This window comes from Poeciliopsis prolifica, unplaced genomic scaffold (genome assembly GCF_027474105.1).
Source record: "Poeciliopsis prolifica strain line A6 unplaced genomic scaffold, Auburn_PproV2 SCAFFOLD043, whole genome shotgun sequence".
In the NCBI taxonomy this organism is placed as follows: Eukaryota; Metazoa; Chordata; class Actinopteri; order Cyprinodontiformes; family Poeciliidae; genus Poeciliopsis; species Poeciliopsis prolifica.
In genome coordinates, this window is record NW_026562418.1 from 772264 (window position 1) to 791306 (window position 19043).

The 19043-nt window shown below is 42.8% G+C and overlaps 2 protein-coding genes across 3 annotated transcripts in view; both read right to left on the reverse strand.

Moving 5' to 3' along the window:
- fam49al (family with sequence similarity 49 member A, like) overlaps positions 1–7143 on the reverse strand; it is a 40768-nt gene extending 33625 nt beyond the window's left edge. Inside the window, exon 1 of one of the 2 annotated variants that reach the window (XM_055055832.1) lies at positions 6819–7143. The gene's annotated coding sequence lies outside the window, so the exon portion shown is untranslated. The remainder of the gene's footprint in view (positions 1–6818) is intronic. The other variant, XM_055055833.1, reaches the window with a different exon arrangement.
- Positions 7144–12312: 5169 nt separating this feature from the next.
- On the reverse strand, positions 12313–15129 carry LOC129376264 (uncharacterized). Its single transcript, XM_055055826.1, is given in 2 exon segments — positions 12313–12756; positions 12759–15129. Coding segments are annotated over 2 exon segments (2727 nt in total). The 3' UTR covers positions 12313–12400.
- Between the last annotated feature and the right edge of the window lie 3914 nt (positions 15130–19043).

Consider the following 19043-nt stretch of genomic DNA (forward strand, 5'->3'; position numbering starts at 1 on the left):
CACACACACTGACACTTATAGAGGTCCTGATTTAAAAAAAGAAAGCTGTAAAGAGAACTGATACCGCAGTACTACGCTGTCATACTCTCTGTTCTACCACTAATGAGCTTCCATAAGGTGACTGAAAACTTGTGCACAACTTGCAATGATGAAAAGATTAAAACAGTTCACCTATGACATCAGATTTAATGATTCCAGGTAAAAGTCCATTTGACCAAACAAACGTAGAACATGGATGCAGAGTTTTGGTTTTGGACTGCCGTAGTCTACTGAATAAAAAGTTGGAAATCAGACAGCCTGTGTGGTTCTAAAATATGATTTTGAAAACCTGCATTGCATAAGGAATAACAAGTATTTCTGCTATGATGCAATCTTGAGATAGTTCAGCTGTTGCTTACTGATAATCTATTCACCAAATTTGTTGCACCAAAAATAGAAAATTACCGCAGATTTTTGCCTCAGTCAAGCAAAAAAGAAGAAATCTAATCTGAGTTCAGATTTTACATTGGAGGAACACCCAACTTGGCGAGAACGGAACTGGACGTTAACCGTCTGGAGTGAGACTTGACAATGGAGATGGGGTTTGAGTCTCTCATTTTGTGATAAGTTAAAAACCTTTTTGTACTACATGAAATAGTTATATGACAATCAGAAAAACGGTATTTAGAACATGTTTGAGAAACATTTACATGAGCACAGAGCAGGAGCATTTTCAGTAGTTGGTTACCAGGGTTGGCTTTTAGCTCAGGAGAGATTCTGGCCCACCGGTCCTTAAAGGAATCCTTCGGGGTTCTTTGCTGCATCTCTGCAACCCAAAGTGCCAGTTCCCTTCACAGATTTTTCAGAAGCTCAGAAGTCTTCTTCTTTAACCTTTTTGCTGTCTTGGTGACATGTTTTGGGTGATTCTCTGTGTTCTGATGGAGGAAAGAAAGCTTCTGTTCTTCTCCAGAGTTTGCGGTACATGGTACCGTGCATTAGCTCCTCCTGAACCTTTTTCAAACAAGCAGCCACAAAGCATGACAGTTCCACTTCTATGCTTGACTGTGTAGAAAGAGTTCTTACAGTCATATTCATCAGCCTTTCCCTTCTTCCAAATCAAATAGGTCAAGCTGATGTCAATGACTCCAGTCTCATCTGATCAAAGAAATTTTCCTCAAGAATGTAAGGAAGGTCCAAGATTTCAATTCACCACAGCATGCTGCGCTAAAAGGTAGTGTTTTAGGTGACTGTAAATCTGATTCCTCATATTTCTGTTGATCATCTTCGCAAAGACTATATCCTGCATGGATCTTCAGACTGAGGGCAATTAACTGTCTTTTCATCTAGTGTCTCCTTCCAACACGTACAATAAGCAACACACTTAGCATGTAGCTGATGTTCTTGTAGACCCCTCCAGCCTTTGACAGAGTTACGATCCTGGCCCTGTGGTTCTTTGGCTGCTCTTGGGTTGTACACGTTAGTGGTTAGGTTGGGAAAGAACATGAATCTAAATACTCAATATGAAAATGTATTATTAGTTAATTGTTAAGTTCTTGACTATGGACAGGTGTATTTGGTAGCTGACAAATTTATGTTCCAAATGACTTCTTATCCAATCTTGAGTCAGATTTTCTACTGCAGCATAGAGGAGCAAGTACGTCTTTCACTTGTAGACATGCAAATCAGTTTACAATGTTTATATAACAAATTCCTTCTGGATATTTATTTGATATTCTGTCTCTTCACATTAAAAGGATGCTGCCATGGAAATCCAAATACTTGTTCCCACGCTGTAGACACTGAGAGATGATTTTCCCTCTCACTCACTGAAATCTAGCAGCAGAACAATAAACGGTCCTCTCTCCTCCCACACTCCTCAGTTCATCCTCCTACTTCGTCCCATTGGCTCCAGCTTCCCTAGACCTGGTGGCATTGATCTCAAATATGTCCGGAGGGTGAACATTCAGACGATCCGTTGACATTAGCGGACAGCGATTGATCTCATCGACAAATTGGAGGTCACGACGCCGTCGGAAGTCCCGCGAGGGCAGATCTGAGCGAACTGATGACTCTCAGAAATTTACCCACTTCTGCCTTCATTCAATACTACATTTTAAAATTGGTTGTTATACTTTACAAAAATTGAACAAAGCTCCTGTGGTTTCAATGAATGTGGGTGTAAATTTCATCTTAAGATATTTCAGAAGTAAAATTTTACTTCAGGCCAACAGCTGGACATGAAAAATGAAAAAGCTCCGTGCAAAGAATAGTGACGGGATGTCACTGCAGCATCCCGACTGTCTTCCATGATGAGTTTTACATTACACGTCATGGACTCTGGATGTTGTCAGAGGCGCCTCACACCTTTTCCATGAACTATGAACTGTCCCCATCTGACAAACAGTGCTGCAACATTAAAAGCACAAGCAACAGACTCCTACAAAGTGTGACGATCCCCTCCTGTCCAGCAGATGTCTCCAATCTACAATTTGTTTATTCTTTTGTTCTTTTCAGGAAGCAGATGATTAGCTGCTAATTGAACACACCAGGAGGCTGTTATATACTGACATCCAGTCAGTCACCAGCGGGTTTTTTGGCCTCCGGACCAGACCGGAGCGGGCAGCATTGGTCCACGCTTCTCTCTGACTGGCTGTGTAGTTCTCTGGGATCATGTTTTGAACAGATTAAATGATTGTTTTCATGTTTCCGCTCGTCTGTCTCCCATTTTTTGTCATTGCCTACCAGTGGGGCGTGACATAAGCCTCCTCCCTCAAGCTGTTAAAATGACAAACAGCTGTTAAGATTTACAATTTTATTGTAGAGCGATGTGTAACTATGCTGTGTGTTGACGCATTATGTAATCTACTTTGGCACTATCACAGAGAAATAATATCTCCTTCCGACACGTACGATAATCTTTAAAATGAATTGAGAACAAACCAATTAATTCGGTGTTAGGAAGCGGCTCAGAGATTTTTTTTTTCTATTTTGTCTATTGTACAACAAAACAAACAACTCTACATGACTTTTCTCATTGCAAGAAAAACGCTTTATTGTTTAGCATGTATAAAATGCTGTATTTATTTAATAGATGAGAAGACAGTGAGACATATTTCAAGTTCACTTAGAGGAGTAAATCCCTCTAAATAGTGCCTTGCTGTTGGCTTCCTCTGGAGAGAAAATTTGTCATTAACAGATTTCTCACAAAGCATCAATTAGTATTAAACTGAGATTAGCGTGTTTGTTTTCTTCCTTCTTCAGCCTGTGAGCTACATGAATAAACCTGCTTCTGTCAGATTGACTCTAAAGTCGTTTCCATCTGAATCGATCACTTCACTATTAACCTTCATCCTGAAACCAAATAAACACATTTGTAAAGACATGAGTGTTGTCTATAAAGGTTTGCGCGTGACTCAATGTTTCTTTCCAACGACGTTACTTTAGCTGCAAGTATTAAACGTTTTACTGTCCTATTTTGCGGCAAATAAATTCTCCAGCTTTCTATTTGTGGTTCTCGCTGCGCTCCAGCCTGTGGCCCCTTTAACGGGATCATCACAGCTCTGAGGACGTAATCCCTAAATCCTGACAACGCTGGATTAAAAACACACACTCACGCGCACATGATTACCAGGTGCAGACAGATCACATTTCAGGTTCCGGTATTATTTCAGGCTCTGTAACTGATCGAGCTTGTGCGGAAAAGCCCCCAATGACAGATGTTTCCAACTGACATATGGAGAGGGTGCCGTATTTCACTGAAGGAGTAGCGCAAAACATGGAGCGTGCGTCAAGCAAAAGGAAGAAAAATCTCCTCCACTGCACTTTTCTTTATGTACCGATGAGAAAACAACAGTTTATTCCATAGTTTTATTTTGTTAGAGGGAATTTAACAACCATTTTGGAAAGTTGGAAATAAAACGACCTATTAGCAGCTGTGTGGGCAGACGTGCTTGATGTCCCAGGCCTCTCCTCATATTTAAATGATTGGTAAAAGTGGAGAATTCAATAGATTTCAGGCATGAGTGGTCACAGCTGGATTGACAGCCTCCACCGTGCCTCGCTTGGCAAACAGTCGAAATGATTTCACATCATTTTACCTGGTCTAGAAGACCTAACCTCAGACAAACCCGTTTTCTGTCCCCTACAGCGTCAAATGCACAAAGAGGGGCCTTTCTAAAGTATTTATACCACCTACATTCACATTTTGTCATGTGACAATCATTAAAGGAATAGAAAATGTTGTAAACAGTCCATATTTTCCAAAGTTCAACACAGATACAAATAATGTGCATATTTAGAAAAGTGATAAGACTCCACTGAACTTCTTTGTGCATGAGTCTTTTACCTAATGATCCTGTTACACCTAAACGTCTCTTCTTTTCCACTCTATTCAATTATCAACGCATTTTATTGGGATTGTTACAACTGACCAACACGATGAAGAACAATTGTGAATTGGAAGGAAAACGATTCAAGGTTTTCAACACATTTTTCCAAATAAAAATCTGAAACTTGTGGCATACCCCTTTTATTTTGATACTAATTTTAATTTTTAAAAAGCTATGCGCAACCATTTGAGCTCAGATGTAATCTAATTGGTAATGGCTGGAGCTTCATACAGGTGAGTCCTTGAAGAAAACCTGTTTACTGAAAATCAGTCCACAGCCACAGCACTCCGGTTCCCCTCAAGCTAACAAAAAGCAACGAGGCTCGATGCTGCACCAACGCTGGCGACACAGAAAACGTGGAAGAGGATGTTCCAGTTAGAAAACATAACATCTAGCCTATATGCCAATTAAGATGCATATACTGAAACATGGTGGAGGGAGCATCATCCTGTGAGAATGTAATTGTGAAACATCTGTCTAGTAGCTCCAGTTGTATGTTTAATGAGGACGATGGCAACAGACAGCACAACAATCCTAAATTTACAACCAGAGATATGGTGAACTGGCTCGGATCAAAGCGTGCATAAAGGCCTAGTCAAAGTCCTTATCCGAATCCATTTGAGAATCTGTTGCGAAACTGTTTCATTCTCCTTCCACTTCACATTTATCAATTACTCTCGAGCTGGTCTCTCACTCAAAGATCCTAACGAAATCCATACAAGTTAGTGATTGAAACCGGAGCTTCCTCCTCTGTGACACGCCAACCCTCATCCCTCTCTTCTGCCCTGTCAAACCTGCCCCTCCTGACTCATAGTGAGAAGGGCTAATCAGATGCCCCACTCACTCCATATGGATGCAGGAAGTGGGGCATTGTGGGATGCACAAAACCAGCAGTTCTCCGCGAAGGCAGCAGGAGAGAATGATTGTGCATTCCCACATGCTGCTGATGCGATTTAGCAGCGGGCAATTAGACTTTGTGAGGGGAAGAAAAGTGACACAGAGCACAGAGTTCATCAAGACCGATGCGAGCCGAGGATTACAAAAAGTGAGAATTAATTATATATCGTGGGGCGAGGGGGAGAGGGGGCCAATAACAGAGAGGTGAGAAGAGTAGGGGGAATGGACTGGAGAAAAAGAAGGAGAGCAAAGAGGAGGAAGGGAGGAGAGGAAGGGAGGGCATGAGACAAAAGAGTGACAGCGAAGAAAGGGGGAAACGCAGACGGGCATGTTTCTATGGGCGCTCAGGACAGATTTGGGGTGAGGGAATCTTGCATCACTGCGGCGGGCCAATGGAAAAGCTCGTTTAAGATGTTCAAAGGGAGTGTCCTAGCAACAGCGGAGTAAATACCATAGCAGCAGCTGAGGAGGAATAAAAAAAAAAACCCTATAGGAAGTCACACATGATTCAAAGACTGGTGCGCTCTATTTAAAGATAGCTGTGTGTTGTAGACGCACATCACTGAATCAATCAATCAATCAATCTATCTATCTATCTATCTATCTATCTATCTATCTATCTATCTATCTATCTATCTATCTATGTAATCAGTGTGTAGATAACCAGAGGAACAGACACAGATCTGAACTTTCAATTACATGGTGATTACTTCCTTTCTCTTTCTGTCTGTACTTTTCTACATTTTTATGCTTATTGTCAACACACTTTAACTGTCATTCATTATAATATTGTTATTATTATCACTACTATCATGATAGGTCGTGCTCCTAACGGTGTATCTATGACTACTGACTGTATTTTATCACTATACAGGCCATGTCATCTCTACATACATTCTCTTGTAGCTGTGCAGCTTCTTCTCTCGTCTCCTTCACACAAAGACCCGCAGAGTCACAAGGCGGCTCGCGAGCCTTTTTCACCCTCTCTCTCTCTTTACCTCTTTATTTAAATGCCTTTCCCATCATTGCCAGAACTAAACTCTCCTGGAAAGCCGTGGTTCTCATTCATTACTCTCCTCCATTCAGGTTTTTTCTCTCTCTCCAGCTCTCCTCCCTCTCTCTCCCTGCTGTTTTCGCTGGTCGGTTTCAGCCGTTAGTCGGTCGGTCGGTCGGGTCTCTGTTGCTTTTAGCTAGCTTGTTCTGTCGGCCCAGCTAACTCGGTGTGAAGCACGAGACGTGATGTCCAGGTGAGGGGTGGGCGGCTGACCAGTCTGCCTCATGTTTCTACAACAAAACCCACGGAAACTTCATGTTTTTGCCTTACTGCTTTGACGTGAGGACGTTGGCTAAGCGGGCAGATGCACGTGTGGGTTGGTGACCACCCTGGCCCACCTGGGAAATGCAGTCATAAAAATGAACTGACCAGCCCTGTGAGCTTTACGTTTGACTCCATCTATCCACCTGCCGCCTCCGCCACCCCTGATCCCCCGCCCCCATCACGGCCCGCATCCCTCAGCATCAGGGTGGGACTCTCCAGAAGTAAAGATGTCTTACCGGCTGGGCATGCAGGACGAGGGAGGACGACGTGCCACTCAGCTCCGATGCTCCTTCCCTCTTTCCGGGCCGAGAAGGAGAGGAAAACAAAAGAGGAGGACGCCGGCAGCCGGATGAGACGAGGAGAAATAGAGAGAGAGAAAGAGAGAGAGGAGGAAGAGGTCTCTGAGTCGCCGCCGTGCATCCACTGAGTGAGGCTGCTGGACGGTTGTGAGGCAGAAGGCTGTAGATTCACGCACTGCCTCACGCCACGCAGCCCTCCCTCTCCCGCTCTCTGTCTCCGCACTAAAGACGGCAGCTGCTGCTCTATGAGAAATAGAACACTGTGTCCCCCTCCCTCTCCTCCTACCACAAAGACCCCCATCACACACACTCACACACACATCTAGCGTGTCCTCTCCCCCTCCTCTTTTGACTAACATCTCCCACTGGCCTGCTGGCAGTGAGACTCTGTGTGCCCTGACTTACATATATATCTGTGTGCATATGCATGCAGGGTCGCATTGTGTTTGACATTGTTTCAGCGGCAGAGTGACTTTTTCTGTCCGCAAAGTGTGAAAGTGAATCACAGAGGGGCAGGGATGTGCATCTGTGTATTTTTTTATTTTATTTTGCAAAGTGTGTGGGTGATTGTTGATCATCATTTGCCACTGTGCTGTTAAGGGGACGGAAATGTTATGGTTTTTGGTTTTCTGTGGTTATCAGAGGCGTAGGTGTGAGCACAGAAATGGTACTTTGCAAAACTTTGCTCCTGATGCACCTTCACTTAGTTGCGTGTGCGTCTGTCCTTATCTTGCCATGCATTGCTAAAGGAGCCATAACCTTTGACCGTTTCCTTTTGTCGGTTTTGGAAAGTGTCGAATGCATTTGCAGTCACACCGCTCTACTATGATACCCCTACAGGAAATCAAGAGTGATTGATGGTCACTAGCAGTGAGCTAATGTCAGTATAAATAAACCTTTTCATCACAGGCTTCAGAGGTTTTTCAGAGAACATTGGTGGACAAAAAGCATCACACACTCCACATGGAGGTGGGTGCTTCATGTTGTGGGGAATCCTTTCTGATTGATGTTCACTCTGAGCTTGAAGTTTTGCAAAGAAGAAAGGCAGATATTTCTGTCTCTAGATGTGCAAAGCAAATGAAGACATTCCCCAAAAGACCCTGCCTCAGGCACTCATCAGGTAGGTTCAAGAAAGTGCAAAGTCATTTATCACGTTTCTCCCTCTTCAAAATATGCACAACTTTGTTGTAAGCATAAAACCCAACAAAGTAGACTGAACTTTGTGGCTATAACATTTCAAAGGGTTTGAATACTTTCATGAACATGAAATTGTCCGTTAGGGACACCTACTTTGGGGCTGAAGCCTGGACAAAAGGGCAACATTTAATGAGCCATGCTTGAATTGTCACTTTATCTGTGTTTGTATGTGTTTGGGGGAACAGAGAGTCTATTGTCTAGAGGTCTTCTGCCCAGACCAAAGCTTGTGGCAGCCCACCCCGGGGGATGGCGACATGGTAGAGGAGCTGAAGACCAAATGTTACTGTGCAATGCTTCTCCACAGTTTATTACGGTGCCACAGCTGGGGTTACAAAGACGTGGCGCCCTTTTCTGGCCAGTTCATGGGAGTGGTTCTCGGGGCAGTCCAGTTGATGAAGTCTTCCCACTGTGGTCATTGTTAATATTTGAATAGGCCGATGGTAAAAGAGGACACCATCTTGGTGTCAGATGCTAGAGAACTTTAAAGAGGCATTCACTTTTGCTTTAAGCTTAAAGAGAAAGCTAGAATTTCATCAGAGCTCAGTGTTCATGATTGTGTTCTTGTAAACCATCAGCACCCTTACCAAACTAAGACACTGTCTAAGCAAAGCATTTTTACCTTTTGTTATTGTTAAGAATCAAAGAGGTCAATGTCTTTCATTGGGATTTTATGTGATAAACATGGCCTCGTCTAATGTGAGCTGCTTCTTCACATGACAAATTTCTTATGGCTGCCTTTTAATAGCTCTCTCGGCAAAATGTGGGAGAGGCACTATAGAAGACATGGCTTATTAATTAATTCAGACCTACTGAAGCCTGACATAGGAGTGAGAGCTAAATGTAGAACAGAGGGATAGTCAGATGTCCAACTTCACACTCAGCTCTTCCTGTTTTTGTGGTTGTGTCTGAGAAGTGGACTTTCTGACTGATACTTTCACATCACCAAACAGAGTCCAACATTGCTCAACCAAGAGCACATAAGCAGCTGGTAATCTCACGCAAGCCTTACAAAAGTTTCTGTCTTACTTCATCCTTATTTTACACCGCCACTCACTTCAATACTTTGTACACAAAAGCTGGGAGGAAATCATTGGCCGGTCTTTGACATTTTCACAAGTAATTTCATGCATTTTAACCAATTAACATCGCTCTAATAAAGCTATAGGAAAAGACAACAAGTTAGCAATTGCCTGATCAGCGGACGGCTCTTCGGCTTCTGGGAGTACTTTCCAAAATGTAAGAATGAGCCAATTTAATTGAGGCACTTTGCTAATGTAATGGGAAACAGAGTTCATAAGGTGTTTAGACAACAGAACATTCACAGCTTCTCACCAAGCAGCACTACCCCCGACACAAACACAACACCAAGCAGATGTTCTCAAGAAGAAAAGAGAGGTTGGGGGCAGTTTCGTCTGTTGTGTGCTAATAAATGTCTTTGATGTGCTAGTACGTGTGTGTGTGTGTGTGTGGTGGGGGCTTTGGGGCTTAACCAAGTACCTTGTGTTGAATCATCCTGAATGTGGTTAACAGATACTTTGCTCAGATGTCACTGGCTGAGAATACTCTTGAAGGTGGAGTCCTCCGGCTGTGTTTATTTTCATAAAACATAAGAACCAGAAAGGTCCTCTTGGAATGACTTTGTCCGAAAAGCAGTCATCAGAAGTACTCTTTCAGAGTTTAGAAGTGGTTTTATGGTTATGGATTTAAATTACACCCAAGTCTAAGCCATTGGACCCAATCTCAATAACCCACCACACACATATTTCAGGCTGAGCCCAGCCAAGCCGAGGCTGGATCACCAAGGCACTCACTGGTGAGGTTAGCCCATTCTTTCTAATCTGAACAAGGTTCACCCATTTTCTGTGGTTTTGCTTCATTCCGGTCCTCGAGTCTTAGCTGCTTTCACATTTGCCTCCTTTTTCAGGTCAAGGATCATTCTCTACCCCACCGAGTATGTTGGTATCTTGTTCTATCTGATCATAGGGAATATTACGACAAAGACATAGAGGGACCAAATGAAGTACTTACTGAAGTAGTACTGAAATAGTTTAAGAGGTGTGCATGCTCTGTGGAGCTGAGGCATCTCCATGATGCTATTGAAACAAACATGTTCGTGCAGACCCCCTCCTGAGAAATATTATTATGACCTAATGTGGGCACATTGTTCTGCAAGAAAACAGCTCAGCTCCAAACCAACCCAAAATGGATAAATTGCTCGTATCCAAGGTTACCGCTCAGATGAGAAAGTCAATTTGCATAAGCTTCTGGGGAAAGTTTGCCTACAAAGATAACTACTGTACACAGTTCTTTGGGAAATGAACCTGAGACAATGGCTGCCAAACCTATCTAATGGAAGGAAGATTCTCAAGCTGTGGTCTATTAATAGTCGTAGTCAGCGTGTCGTTAAATTCACATCTGTTGCGGTTTACGTTAGTAAAGGTGAATGAGCCAATTTAATTAAATTGATAAAGGTGAATGAGCCAATTTAATTAAATTGATCAACATTCAGGTGTAAAAAGAGGTCAAGATCATTTTTGAGAGCTATATAGAAATATAGAAAAGTGTAGCTGAAATATTAATACCTGCACAGAATTGCCAAACAGTGTAAGGTAGAGAACCTTGTGTTATTTATACAGTGTATGATTGTTTTTTTAGGTCCATCTCCTCGGGCTGATGTCAGTTTTGTGAAAAGCAGAGGCTTGTCTGTGGTGTTTGTCTGTCTCCTTAATGAGCCAAGTCATGCTTTATGAATTATGAAGAGATGTAAGGTGCAGTTGTTACTAGTAGGGAAAAAGACTATGAGCACAAAAAAAAAACTGTCCAAAGTTTTGGATAGCACTTTGTTTTAGCTATCTATTTAGTACAAGATGAATGCTTAGCCTGGCCAAGAATGCTGAAGCACCGTAAAACCAAGAATTTACAGCGCTTTCCTCCTCAAAACTTGAATAAAGTAGAGGTGAAGCAGTTTTCTCAGGACTAATTAGCATCCTCCATCTGTGCAGAAATAGATATTTACAGTCGGTACTATGGAGAGGAAAAGGACATTGTGAAACATCCAATCATTCACTTACTATACCCGTAATGAGCCGGGTGCCTGACTCTGGTGGAGAATCGGAGCGGCATAGGGTACTCTCTGATCTGGTGACACTGGAAGACAACTCTTTACACACATACAGTGTTGATTTAAATTGGCCCATCAATTTACGAAAGGAAGCTTAATATATCTATTTCTGGAACCACAAATGAACAGCAAAATCATGCCTTCCACTACAGGCATTAAGGCACGGGGCTGGGATTGGAACTGGGAGCATTTCTGCTGCAAGGAAACTGAGCTAACATCTGTTATACCTTGCAGCTCTCATAGTAAACCAGATATTTTTTCATAAAAAGCTTCTCTATAACTACAGTAAAGACAGGTCATTTCTACTATCCACACCTGGCTGCTGGTCAGGTGTGGACCAGCAACGTGCTCAGTTAACATCGTGGATATACTCTTTTTGAAGACTTTTTTAAATGGTCTTTGGCAGTGCCTTTACGAAAGGAAGCTAGTGGCCGGTACACAGTGGTTTGCTCTTTTGCTTTGACTGCAGGTATTGTCAAAGTTAAACCACATTTCGTGCCTTTTTCAGGAAACCAGTAAACCTGAAAGACCCAAGTATTGAAACTTGTTCTCAATGGGCAGAAGCTGAAATAAGCTCTAACATGCATAAAGCAGTATGAGGTATCCATCTCTAACACGCTGTATGTAGTGTTCTTGTCAAAGTGTAGCAACTCTGAGTTAACACCGAGCTAAATCACAGCAAAATGACGAGATGAAGTCGTGAAGTAAGTTTGACCATTTACTGTTGACATCCTTCATCACAAACTGCGGTGAAAACTGCAGGCAAAAAGAGTACAAAACAATACACATCTTAGTTACAGTTGAGGAAACTATATAGATGATAAAACATCCATCACAATAATTAACGTTATTTTAACAAAATAACATCAGATATATTTTAAGTAAGATGCATCTTAACAGAAAATGTAACTTACAGCATTGCTTCAATGTAATTTCTTGTGGATGGCACTGGATTACACGCTGAACTCACAACAATACTCAGCCATGCTTGCTGCAGCCCAAAGAAAAACAACCGGAAATTACTCAAACTGGATTCTTCAAAATAAAAGCCTTTGAATATGCTGCAGTTACAAGTAACTTAAAATGTCCGTAAACACAATATACATAAACATTAAAGAAAAATGCTGTCAAAGCAGCACACTCCCCGTCTGACCTCTGTGAGGTCACCATGCCGCCGGATCATCAAACATTAGTCCATAGATCATTCGTTAGGCAGAAGCAAAACAACTTCTGTGATAGGTCGAAGATATGTTCTTGGTCTGCCTTGCTCTGCTGTTGTGACCTCGACCTTTCGTACATATCCATCTTGTCCAGGGAATGTGGCAGTGATCCTTGCCAGTGGCCAACAGTTGCGAGGAGCTTGCTTGTCTTTGAGAAGAACTAAGTCTCCTATTTCTAAGTTCCTTTTGGGTACTGTCCATTTTGAACGTTGTTGTAAAGATGGCAGGTACTCTCGTTTCCAGCGAGTCCAAAACTGATTTGCCAATGCTTGTACTTGTCTCCACTGCCTTGTAAACAAGTCTTTATCAGGAAAATCTCCTGGAGTGGTGGGACTCCAACCTTTTGAGTCACAAGCATCGCAGGTGATAGGATGAAAGGATTTCCAGGATCCGTAGAAACAACCATCAAGGGACGGGCATTGATAATGGCAGTAACTTCTGACATTAGAGTACATAGGACTTCGTGAGTCAAGGAGATGTTTTGCTGGAGCAGCATAGCATCCAAAATCCTCCTTGCCATGCCAATCATCCGCTCCCAAGAACCCCCCATGTGAGAAGCATGAGGCGGGTTGAATTCCCAGACACATTCCTGATCTGTGAGGTACTTCTGCATTCTTGTGTCCATCTGTAGCTCTTTGCAAGCCCCAATAAAGTTTGTGCCACAATCAGATCTGAGTTGTTTTGCTGGTCCTCTCAATGCAAAAAATCGTCTCAACGCATTAATGCAGCTAGATGTATCCAGAGATTCGATTAGTTCAATGTGAACAGCTCTGGAAGTCATACAACTGAAAATAATTGCCCATCGTTTTGACTCTGAATGCCCTCCTCGTGTGCGCCTTGCCGTTACAGTCCAGGGTCCGAAAACATCCACCCCAACATAGGTAAAAGGAGGACATACCTCAAGTCGCTCTGGTGGCAAATCCGCCATCTGTTGTTCTGCCATCTTCCCACGTAGTTTACGACAAGTTATACACTTATGGATAAGTGATTTTACAAGAGACTTGCCTCCCAATATCCACAAGCCGCCTGCTCTTATGGCTCCTTCAGTCAAATGACGACCTTGGTGTTGCACCTGCTCATGGTAATGTCTTGTTAGAAGGAGTGACACATGATCATCTTTCGGTAGGATTACAGGATTCTTTTCTGCAGGTGTCAGTTCAGAGTACTTCAGCCTGCCTCCAACACAAATCAGGTCATCCTCTAAGATTGGTCTTAGCTTCTGCAAAGGGCTATTGCCAGACACGTTTTTCTTAGCCAGTAGAGCTGACCTTTCTTTTGCAAAAGTTGCTGTTTGCACTGCTTTTAGGATGGTTTTTTTAGCTTGAGTTATTTCTTCAGTAGAACGGGGTAAGTTGCATTTATGCCAACCTGCACACTCAATCTTGTGGTTGGAACGCTTGAAAGATTTTACCATGTGGATCAAATATGCCACTCCTCTCAACAGGGAGCTAAAAGATGAAAACCGCTTGAAGCGATCTGTAGAAAGAGCAGCTTTCTCTAGAACAGTAGAACAGGTCTGAACTTGTGGTCTGATTTCACTGTCCTCTTCCGGTTCAATCAGTTCAAACCTCTCACCTCCACACTGTTTGTCTTCAGGTGATTGATAGAGAAAAGAGGGTCCATTGAACCACGAAGTCTGGGCTAGCTGAGATGGAGGCACAGACCGTGATGCATGGTCAGCTGGGTTCTCATCCGTGCACACATAGTTCCACTGAGTTGGCTTTGAGGACTGGTGAATACGCATCACTCTATTGTGGACATAGACATAGAATCGTCTGGACTCATTGCATATGTAGCCAAGAACCACTTTACTGTCGGTATAGAACTTGACTTCGTCTATTTTCACATCCAACTCTTCTTGAATGAGATCTGCCATTTCTACTGCCAAGACTGCAGCACAAAGTTCAAGCCTGGGGATTGTAGGCTCAGACTGAGGGGCAAGCTTAGCCTTGGCCATAACAAACCCCACCTCAGTTTGTCCTTCTTCTTGAACTGCTCTTAGGTAAGCTACTGCCCCGATGGCCTTATTTGATGCATCCGAGAACACATGCAATTCAGTACTTACAGCTGTACTGAGTGATGTCTGTGTGTACATCCGAGGAACATGAAGCTGCCTCAGGTCTTGGAGTGAATCCCTCCAGGATTCCCATTTTTGACGCTTTTCTTCTGGTAGTGGGCTATCCCATTCATTCGGTTCAGTTGCAAGTTCCCTGAGAAGAGCCCTTCCGTAGATGGTAACAGGTGCCAGTAACCCCAAGGGGTCAAATATGCTGTTAACAGTAGAGAGAACTCCTCGACGAGTGAATGGTTTGCTTGTAGCAGATGCTGAGAAAGTGAACATGTCAGTCGTAATCTCCCAAAGCAGACCCAAGCTGCGCTGAGTGGGTGTAGCTTCTTGTTCCAGATCGAGGTCCTTCGTCATCAGCGCACAGTCCTCTGGCGGAAAAGCTTCTGTGACTGATGGACTGTTCGACACAAACTTATGTAGGCGAATGTTTGACTCAGCCAGTGAGGTTTTTGTCCGTTGCAGAAGGTCAATTGCATCAGCCTCAGATGGTACGGACATTAAACCGTCATCCACATAAAAATGCCTTTCTACGAAGTCAACGGTATCAGCACCAAACCTTTGCGCTCCTTCTCTGATGGCTCTCCGAAGCCCATATATAGCCACAGCTGGAGATGGCTTGTTCCCAAAAACGTGGACCTTCATTCTATATTCCACTACTTCCTTGTTGACGTCATTGTCTTTGTGCCATAAGAAACGCAGAAAATTGCGGTGGTCTTCACACACTTGGAAACAATAAAACATCTGTTGGATGTCTGCTATTATTGCAATCTTTTCTTTCCTAAAACGTAACAGTACACCAACAAGAGAATTGTTAAGATCAGGCCCTGAGAGAAGTACATCATTAAGGGAGATTCCCAAGTACTGGGCACTGGAATCAAAAACCACCCTGATGTTGTTGGGTTTTTGTGGATGATAAACCCCGAACGTAGGGAGGTACCAACACTCTTCCCCTTCTTTCAACGGTGGAGCTAACTCTGCATGTCCATTGGTGAATATTTTCTCCATAAAGGTCACATACTGGCTCTGCATTTCAGGTTTTCTTTCAAGAGTTCGCTGCAGGGATAGAAACCGTTTGACTGCTTGCTCTTTATTATCAGGTAGTCGTTGACGTGGTTCCCTGAATGGAAGGGGAGCAACCCAGTTGTTGCTTTCGCCTTTGTAAACGCTCTTTTCCATTATATGTAGGAACACTGTATCTTCCCGAGATGGACCAGGCTTGTTGTCATTCTCTGTTTGGACAAATACTTGGCTCCCAAGCATCGTTTCTGGTTGGGTGAATCTGCTAAGAGTTTCATCACTTTCTTTAACATGAATGTGGCTTGTACAGGGTGGAAAAATTGAATGACGATGACTTTTCAACACATTTGTCTTGTATGTGCTTATCACTGGCCTATGTACATCCCCAAGACAAACTTCTCCAATAACAACCCAGCCTAAATCCAAACGTTGAGCAAAAGGGGCGTTGTGTGGTCCGTTAACCTGCTGCCTAACCTTGTGTGCTCTTAAAACATCCCTTCCAAGCAGAAGTAAGATTTCTGCATCTGGATCCAGTTCTGGAATTTGATCTGCCATGTGACAGAGATGAGGTTGATGTTGTACCGCACTTGGTGTCGGAATTTCAGATCGGTTATTTGGAATCTCTGGACATTCGATGAGTGGTGGGAGTGAGATCTGAACCTTTCCATCCATCGATTCAATCTGAAATCCTTCTGCCCTTTTGCCAGATGTTTCAATCATGCCTGAACATGTACGAAGGTGATATGTGAAGGGTTTGCTCTCTACTTTAAATTGTTCAAAGAACTCTGGTCTAGCTAAGGAGCGATTACTCTGGTCATCCAAGATGACATAAGTTTTAATTGCCATATGCCTGGAATGACTGGGATAAACCTTTGCAAGGCAGATTTTTGAACATGATCGCCCGAACGCACTTGGACCACAAACTTCTGTACAACTGTTCGAAACAATATCCTCATTAACCTGACCATCGCCCTCCCCGCCATTGTCCTGTTGGGGTGAAGGTAATCTGACCGGCTTGGCGGATGGCTCAGGATGCATGACTGTATCATGATTTACACTGCTGCACTCAGAACACTTTAAGAAGGCTTTACAATCTCGAGCAAAATGTGAGACAGAGGAGCAACACTTAAAACAAATTCCTTTCTCCTTCAGAAAGGCCATCCTGTCACTGAATGATTTATTTCTGAATGTCCTGCACTTCCTAAGAGGATGTGGTTTGTTGTGCAGTGGACAAGTCTTGCTGAGATCATCGTTGGTTGAGACATCAGTTTTTGAAACCAAAACTGGCTTGTGTGAGGTGAAACTCTTACTAATTCCTCTCTCTGATTTGACAAACGTGTTTGTGTTTCCTTGACTCATGAAACTTGGGTCATTTCTCTTCTTCGCTTCACAGCGCACAAAATCAGAAAAATAGTCAAAGGGAGGGAAGCGTCCTTGGTTTTGTTCTTTATACCACGAGCCCGCAGAGATCCATTTCTCTTGTAGTGCAAAGGGAAGTTTTTCAATAATTGGGCTGATTCCACGTGAAGTATCCAGGTATGCAAGTCCGGTGAGATATCCATCCTCTTTGGCTCCTTGGATCTCCATCAGTAAATCCCCAAGGTCTCGTAACCTGACGTTATCCTTAGCTGAGATTTTGGGAAAGCTGTCCAGTCTTTGAAACAGAGACTTTTCAATGATCTCTGGAGCAGCATAACACTCACGTAGTCTCTCCCATGCTTTGTTCAAAGCTACTTGAGGATCTCCAACATGAACTGAACGTAGCCGCTTCACCTGTTCACTTGACTCTTTTCCAAGCCATTTAGTCATAAGGTCTAATTCCTGAGTTGCTGTGAGCCGAACCTCACTAACTGCACTGTTAAACGAAGAGTACCAGGCTCGATAATTCTCAGGCTTATCATCAAATTGGTACAGACCTGAACTGACAAGGTCTCGCCTGGCCAAAAACTCTGCTAACGGCTCAGACGCCAATATCCTATTTCCTGGTTCTCTAGGCCTGGCAGCCAAAGGGACATAGTTAGAATAAAAAGGCTGGCTATCTTTTTCGTTGCAAGATTTTAGATGAGGAGGTTTGGATGAAAACTCTGGTTCACGAAGTTCAACACTTTCAGCTTTCCCTGTTTTTATACTGTGTGTCACTTTTGGAAGGTCCTTAACATGTGAGTCAGCATCCTGTTGAGAAGCTTGATCCGAATTCTTTAGGACAATTTGAGCCTGAACATACTCTTTAATGCGTTCAATTTTCACTTTGTCCGAATCAGACATCCCAGTTTCATCCAAAACCTGAACTGCCTCAGCCTGTTCTAAGACTTGAGCTTCAACTGCTGCTGCAGCAGCCTCTTTTTGAAACTTTAACATTTCGAGCTCTGTGTCAATTTGTACAGTTTCCAGTTGACTTTCAGCATCTCTTTTAGCTTTTTCTGCCTCTTTGACAGCCTTCTCCAGTTTGAGTTTAGCTTCGTGGGTTGCATATGATGCTCTTACCTTGGCAGCCTCTGCTTTGGCTCTAGCTCGAGCTACACTGGCTGAAGATTTAGATGTCTTCGTAGTGGAGGACAAAGATGACTTACTGCTTGATGCCATTTTGACCACTTGAAACCTTGAATCTTGCTTTTTCACTGTAGTGTTCTTGTCAAAGTGTAGCAACTCTTTGAGTTAACACCGAGCTAAACCACAGCAAAATGACGAGATGAAGTCGTGAAGTAAGTTTGACCATTTACTGTTGACATCCTTCATCACAAACTGCGGTGAAAACTGCAGGCAAAAAGAGTACAAACAATACACATCTTAGTTACAGTTGAGGAAACTATATAGATGATAAAACATCCATCACAATAATTAACGTTATTTTAACAAAATAACATCAGATATATTTTAAGTAAGATGCATCTTAACAGAAAATGTAACTTACAGCATTGCTTCAATGTAATTTCTTGTGGATGGCACTGGATTACACGCTGAACTCACAACAATACTCAGCCATGCTTGCTGCAGCCCAAAGAAAAACAACCGGAAATTACTCAAACTGGATTCTTCAAAATAAAAGCCTTTGAATATGCTGCAGTTACAAGTAACTTAAAATGTCCGTAAACACAATATACATAAACATTAAAGAAAAATGCTGTCAAAGCAGCACACTGTAGTTACAACATTATTCTAAGCTTTCTTGCCCTCGGTGACCTACAGTGGTTAGATGCCTTCAGTGACACTGTTACCTGTTAGATAACAATCGGAAACGCTATAGTTTTTTATTGGGACTGGACGAGGTGGACCATCCTCAACACTTTTCAGATAAATATCTGAACATTTTTGCTTGCAGAATGTACTCCCCCTCCTGAATCATTACTTTGAAGAACCACTTTTTTTTTTCTCCAATTACAGTACTTTTTTCCATTTTACTTCATCAAAAGCATCAAACTGAGTCAGAAGACCGAGAACATCTGTAAATATCAACAGGTCAAGACTCTGACTAAGCCATTGGAAACATGTAAAAACGTCATAGCTCCAGTTTGATGTTCAGGGGGCTTTGTTCTGTTGGA